This window comes from Nannobrachium achirus, assembly GCF_963921795.1.
Source record: "Nannobrachium achirus genome assembly, chromosome: 6".
NCBI lineage: Eukaryota > Metazoa > Chordata > Actinopteri > Myctophiformes > Myctophidae > Nannobrachium > Nannobrachium achirus.
In genome coordinates, this window is record NC_137815.1 from 62,531,245 (window position 1) to 62,538,414 (window position 7,170).

The 7,170-nt window shown below is 43.7% G+C and overlaps 1 protein-coding gene across 1 annotated transcript; it reads right to left on the reverse strand.

Moving 5' to 3' along the window:
- Positions 1 to 224: 224 nt before the first annotated feature.
- On the reverse strand, positions 225 to 2,227 carry LOC308287235 (src-like-adapter 2; the record flags this gene model as incomplete). The annotated part of the gene is made up of 7 exons (XM_080728350.1): positions 2,108 to 2,227; positions 1,790 to 1,889; positions 1,615 to 1,701; positions 1,115 to 1,218; positions 848 to 1,000; positions 566 to 698; positions 225 to 363 (listed from the first exon to the last, which is right to left on the reverse strand). The coding sequence occupies exons 1-7, from the start codon at positions 2,178 to 2,180 to the stop codon at positions 225 to 227; spliced, it is 789 nt and encodes a 262-aa protein (XP_080584476.1). The 5' UTR covers positions 2,181 to 2,227.
- Between the last annotated feature and the right edge of the window lie 4,943 nt (positions 2,228 to 7,170).

The following is a 7,170-nucleotide window of genomic DNA, read 5'->3' on the forward strand; positions in this document are numbered from 1 at the left end:
ATTATGACTAGCACTAAAATGTATCTAAAACCGCCCGTGCCATAAAGCCAGGGTGGAGTCACATGCATTTGGAACAGTACAACTCCAGAAGTTCCATGTTGCCATTCAGAGACGTTCAGAACATGACCTCTTCCTTTTTGCCGTCTCTTCCAGTCTTTATTGACCAGTAGCTGACCAGGCATGCCATTACACATTATCCATCATCTGTCACCCAGTGTCTTTTCTCAAGTGTCCCAACGTTGAGAGCCGTATTGTCCATTGTTTTCTCCTGTCATGTAGAGATATGAAGTAATGGCTTCCCTCAATCCCTCACTCACTAAAGAGTTCTCCTCCACCTCTGTTTTCCTCCTAAAGATCATCGACCTAGGGTGAGAGAGGCACAAGAAATGATTAAGACCCATCAAATGGTAAGTAATCAAGAAGTGTCTCATTTAAGGCCTACATACAGGCTCTACCCTGCCCAAGATCCACATTAACTTATCATAATACTGTAAGTAGTACTACAGCGACATCTTTTGGCAGTCAGTAATATAATCTGTCTGTAAAAAGACTGAATGGTAAGCACCTGCTTGTGTCCTTCCACTTAAAGGTAGGCCTCCTGATAGTCAAGGGCAATTGCATGGCGTTCTCTGTAGTGTTGTTTGAACCCTGGATGAAGCAAGGCTCCTTCAGCATACAACACAGGCCATCTCCAATTTCTGTTAATGGATACAACATCTCAATGTCTTTTCAAATCAAATCACATATTTATTCTGGAATATCCTTTTTTAGGTATAAATCATCAGCATCATCATCATCATCATCATCATCATCATCATCATCAACAACAATTATCTTCACTACCCACCAGAATAGTGTTGCACTAGGTGATGCAGAGAGGGGAAGGTGAGGCTGGGGGATATATATAACCAGCCATTTTGGAGTCGACGGATGCGGTAGTGCTTCACTGAGTCCAGATACGACGCGTCAGCTCTCTTCAGGACAGAAAGTGAGTAATCGTCTAGGAGCAAAACAAGTGCATCACATACCATATAATGAACAGAAGCTTTATGAAATGAAATTTAAGTTAAACATTTTGGTAGAATGAAACTCTAATCCAAAGCGAGATACTGACCTCTCTTGGACTGTGAATCTCTGACAACGAAAGCCCCTGTATTGTTATCTGGTAGCATAAGCAGCTGTTCTGCTTTGTTCCTGCTGATACCTGTGAACAGCCACCTGAACATGAACAGAAGATTTTAGACATTTAGGACACATGGAAGACGTATGTCATACAAACAAAAATATTCCTTGAATAATGTATTATTATGTTGTTGTGATTGAAGTTAGGAAACTCTACTGGAACTAAATCAGAGAGAATCTATGACTGGAGGAGTATTGACAACAACAGAAACTAAAAGATGATGTAAGTTAACCCAAGATAATAAAGGTCCTCTTCCACCCCTCTGTCTGTAACGCTCGCCTACTGTCTACTCTACATAAACTCCTCCAAACTCTCAGGGCCACCCCCATTTCTAGTTTCAGTCGTTATTGTAATTGGCCTGTGTGCCCCGAAAAATCACACATTATAGAGATTTTATTTCTAGTTGATCATCTGGATGCGATGTGACTTACTTGTTTGTCACTCTGGCCGTGTAGTCAGTAGGAATGTAGCTCTCTTTGCCCGTGGTTGTAGATTTCACCAGCATGAAATCTCCATCACTGTCAATAAAATGAACAGTCAGTCAAATCTACTTGTTAAGAGAGCGAAGTTATTTACTTGAATTTGTCAGTCACATAAGTTGCATACTCGGATACTGTGGTGAGCCTTTCCCCGAGACGCATGGTGAATTCTTCAAGACCATAAGCAGGGTAGTCATGCAGGGATACAAACATGCTTATCTGGCCGTCTGCAAAGGCAAGAGGAAGATAATATATTGGGTTAATTTAAAATTTGCAGAAACCACAATAAGTTTAAATAATCATTTTTTGTAATTAATTAAATCTAAAGCCTAATTTATGCACACTGAAAATAGTGCTCCTACAAGCTCACAATGCTTCTATTGAATTGGGCTTAATGCTGATGATATCCTTTGGCATTGTGCATAATTTTGGGGATGGACCATACCTGGTATGATGGGTTCTGGTGGATTCTCCTGGGTTGGAGTATTAGCTCTGCATTTGATGAGAAAGTTTCCCATGTTCTTTATCTTCTTTCTGTTTCTGTAGCTCTGCTGGGTTAGATCATGGCTCTACTTAATGGTCATATTCACAATTCAGTTATCAGAAGAATAGAGTACTTCGATAGCATGGCTATATCGTTAATGTAACAGCCCACAGCAAGGCGTGGTGTACTTTTTTACTTGTAGCGAGACAACAGAAAAAAGGGTAAAGGAAGACGACTAACCACAACAACAGCCATTGACATCCTGTGTTATATTTCCATTTGATTTCACATTTCAGGAAATAGACAAACTATAGTGTCTTTTTTGCACATTTCGAACATAAAAAAAAAGAATCACTCCAACTGGCAAAATGGCAGCACAATAGTTTACACAATAAAATTAAATGCTAAAATACGAATGAAATGACGCAAGCCAAAGTACACAAGAAGTAAAAAAGAGGAGCAATGACAAGAGGAGAAACACAGAACATTGAACTGCATTTAGCCAATTTACTCAATATTTAAAATGTGTTAAATGCCGGTAACACACACATACACACACACACACACACACACACACACACACACACGTGTGTGTGTGTGTGTGTGTGTGTGTGTGTGTGTGTGTAGGGCTGTCATGATTATTACATAATTGTCTAATCGCAATTATTTGAGATCATCGCAATTATTTTTGCATAATCGTCATAATCATTTCCACGTTGAAAAATTTGAAAAATAGCAGAAATAGCAGATCTACAAGCATTCAAGGCGTCACTTTGTGACATGTTGTAAGCTTGTTTTTGTATTTCTGCTATTTTGAAAAGATCTTTTTAAAGTAGGCCTATACAATTATTAAATGTCAGTAATCTGCCCTGTGCAGTTTGTGATTATGAGTGTGTGTGTGTGTGTGTGTGTGTGTGTGTGTGTGTGTGTGTGCGTGCGTGTGTGTGTGTATAAACTAGGCTAGGTTACTGTGGCATTGAGTTTATTGGAAAAATAAAATTATACATAAAAAAGTGGACACTCACCTGTATTTATGTGGTCAGAAATGATGTTATCCAAAAGTAATTTGCCAGATCCTTTGCCGAAAAACTGCTATATGCAAAACCTTATGACAAAAACCTGTCTTCCCTTAGACAAATGCAACTCTAATGTGCTCAGATGTGTGAGCTCACATTCCCTTTCAGGCAGGCTTTTGAATCAGAACCTGATGCTGGTGGGTTCTTCCTTCCTTGTCATGTGACTCATAGATGCGTGTGTTAAGAGAGTCAAGCCGGTAAAGCGATTACAAGGCAGCGGAAAACATTTCCATAAAGATGATTATTAACTTTATTTTGACGTTGTCCACCAGTAGGTCAGGCTCTAGTTGGCTTTGTTTGTTGAATTCAAGCACTGATGTTGCTGTGTGCAGGGCTTTTGAGTGTGCACTGTATAAATATGATGCCACACTGTGGTTAACCACGTAACTGCGTACCGAAACCAAGAAATGGAAAAGGACATGTGTACGGTACATATGTACCTTTCTAAATTAGGTAGCATACACAGATTATGATTTTTGATGTCACTGACAGAACATTAAGTAGCCTAACTACCAGTAAATAGGAGTGGGAGGAATCTTTAAGCCTAATATACGCCCCATGGAGGAACATAGCACAAACAAAAGCAAATTGCCCCAAGTTGGCTTGAGCTACAGAAAACACAGACAAGATTGAAAAGTGGGAGAATTCTCCTTTAAATAACTACCAGTAAGCAGGGGTGGGTAGAAGCCTGTATACTTCATCATAAGTGCCTTTATAAGCTATTTTTGGCGAGTGACACTGAACCACTTTTATAAGCAATCAAACTGAGTAAAAAGACAATCCACAGAAGCTTGAAGATAGAAATCTTCATTCAAACGGTAATGTCAGTTGTGCTATATGATACAGCCGTTTCAGCTGTTGGCAATGGTTCTCAAAATGGGTTCAGCGGACCCCCAGGGATCCTTGAGGGGGTTTCAGGGGTTCCCCAGAAAATGTTTTAATAATATTTAACTCTTAACTATAAATAGGCGAAACCTGTCTGTGTTAATGTTCGTCTGTCCCGAGCATAACTCGGGCGGCCTCTGACTGATTGACCTCCTTAGTTATTTCGCGCTTCTGGTCACAGCAGTGTCCAAGCTGTTAGGTCCGCGGAAACAAATCATCCTCACCGGTGATTAGGAGTCTGTGGATTCTAAGCGTTGCGTGTGTTGGGGGGGGACCCGCGTGGGTCCTTCCTTTTAGAATCCATAAGCCACTCTTAGGTTCCGCTTGTAGTATAGATTATGCTGCATTATCCATGCGTGCTGCTCATATTATTATGCTGCCTGCGGCTCATGTCCTTATATGCTGCTGTAATTGTTTAGGATTGATCATGGATTCGGAAGCATTGCGTGTTTTGGGGGTTAGGACGCCGTCCTGGCAGGACGCCGTCCTTCCTTCTTTGGGGGTCTCGGATCATGTGACGCGGAGAGCTTCAGTCACGTATAGATGATTATAGCTTAATCATTTATCGTGGACGCGGCACATGATCCGTTAGCCGAATCCATCGCCAATCTTGATGCTCCACATGTAGTCTGGTTATGCTACATATTCATGCTGCTGCTTAGGCTATAGGATGCTGCTGCTTAGGCTATAGGATGCTACCGTATTGCTATATATATATATTGCTCATATGTCTCTGCTGCCTGCTATATTGTATGCTTCCATTCTTGTCAATAAAGTCCATTCAACCTTAATGATTTGCCCCCTGAAATTAGGCGCAGGAAGAATGACGTAGCGAGTTCAGGGGGGAGATCTAAGAGGTTGGCGGCGCGCCCCCAGGTGGGCGGAGTATTATATTCCGCCCCCCACTCAGAGTATATCTAGGGTACTAACCCTACAGTGCTTCAGTTGCTAAACTCAGCGCCCCACCTCCTTCCCCAACTCCACCTCAGGATTAGGCTATCCCCTTGCTGGGGGTCTCGGATCATGTGACGCGGAGAGCTTCAGTCACGTATAGATGATTATAGCTTAATCATTTATCGTGGACGCGGCACATGATCCGTTAGCCGAATCCATCGCCAATCTTGATGCTCCACATGTAGTCTGGTTATGCTACATATTCATGCTGCTGCTTAGGCTATAGGATGCTGCTGCTTAGGCTATAGGATGCTACCGTATTGCTATATATATATATTGCTCATATGTCTCTGCTGCCTGCTATATTGTATGCTTCCATTCTTGTCAATAAAGTCCATTCAACCTTAATGATTTGCCCCCTGAAGTGCCTTTATAAGCTATTTTTGGCGAGTGACACTGAACCACTTTTATGGTTCAGTGTCAGTGTTTTTTTTCAGTGTTTTTTTTTTTTTAAGATTTGTTTTTGGGCTTTTTATGCCTTTATTTGATAGGATAGTAGACTGACAGGAAATGGGGAGTAAGATGGGGAATGACATGTGGCAAAGGTCGTCCGGATTGGGAATCGAACCGGCGACGCCAGCAGGTATCATAGCCTAGTATGTGGTATACGTCTTGACCACCAGGCCAGCGGGCACCCCGGAAGTGCTGTGTTTAACGGAAGTTACGTCCTGCGTTGTAGTGGTGATGTCATTGGTCCATATGCGAGGAAGCTATTCGCAAGCTTGTCTATGAAGGGAGCTCGTTTTATGGTTAGATGTCACAGTTATTGTCCACGACGCTCAGTTATTGTCCACGACATTGCAAGCGGCGCGAAGGCCAGCGGACCTTGGTCCTGCTCTTCGCCCCCGAGCGCCGCAGGCGCGAGTGGCCGCGAAGAGCGGGCCAGGGCCGGCCGCGCGAGTTACGAAGCCGTGGTGAATGCAATCGTTAAACGCACGATAAACGCAATGATAATTGGGTTTTGGTGCACCTCGCGCGGTCCAAGTGACTACAACCGAGCGCTCCCTACGTCCGGTTCAGCCAATCACAGGGGGCTTGGGGGAGACCGGAACCAGACCGGAACAGGGACGCGTGATTATGGATCCAACTGGGAAAGATGGATGGAAACGGCAAAGAGCGCTCGTTTTCAGTTATTGTCCACGACATTGCAAGCGGCGCGAAGGCCAGCGGACCTTGGTCCTGCTCTTCGCCCCCGAGCGCCGCAGGCGCGAGTGGCCGCGTAACTCGCGCGGCTCCGCCGGCCGCGCGAGTTACGAAGCCGTGGTGAATGCAATCGTTATATTTATGCCCAGGCCGTAAGGCCTGGGCAAGCGCACGATAAACGCCATGATAATTGGGTTTTGGTGCACCTCGCGCGGTCCAAGTGACTACAACGGAGCGCTCCCTACGTCCGGTTCAGCCAATCACAAGCTTCAAAAATGAGTCCGGGGCGTGGTTATCCATCTTTCCCAGTTGGATCCATAATCACGCAACAGGGACAGCCTTGTGTATACGCCAGACGCGGTCCATATATCAGTTTTTCTTTGGAAGCGGTGATGCTAGTATTGAGCGCGCCTCATGGCACCACACATGGCCTACGTGTGCTTGCGCAAGTTGGCACCTCGACAGAGTGCATTTCTAGTTAGTACTGTGGTAACAGGTACTGCACTGGGTAATCTAATAACGGGTACAGGGAGTACTCTGACAACCTGTATTATAACTGGGTGCGGTGGGACATTCATTCCCAACTAGTATCATTCCCGACTCCGAGTTAGTAATGTTTGATTTCACTATTATTACACTAGCTATAAGTTAGCCCAATGAGAGAAAATCGATCACTTTCCTCACCATCTCTACTATCATTATATCTCCGCCAATTCTGTACTAACAACAACAGAACAGTCTTATCCCCATGGCTGTTCATCACCATGAGAAATCGGACAACCTCCTTAATCCTTTCTGCCAAAAAAAACTACTTGGATGAGAAAGTTGAGGAAAACATCCACAAACCACGAGCTCTATGGAAGCTATTTAAAACCCAGCTAGGCTGTGGTGCTAAACTCAGATCCATAGCCAGCAACATATCCATCCAAACTCCCATAACCCTCCTCACTGACAGTCTTGATGTAG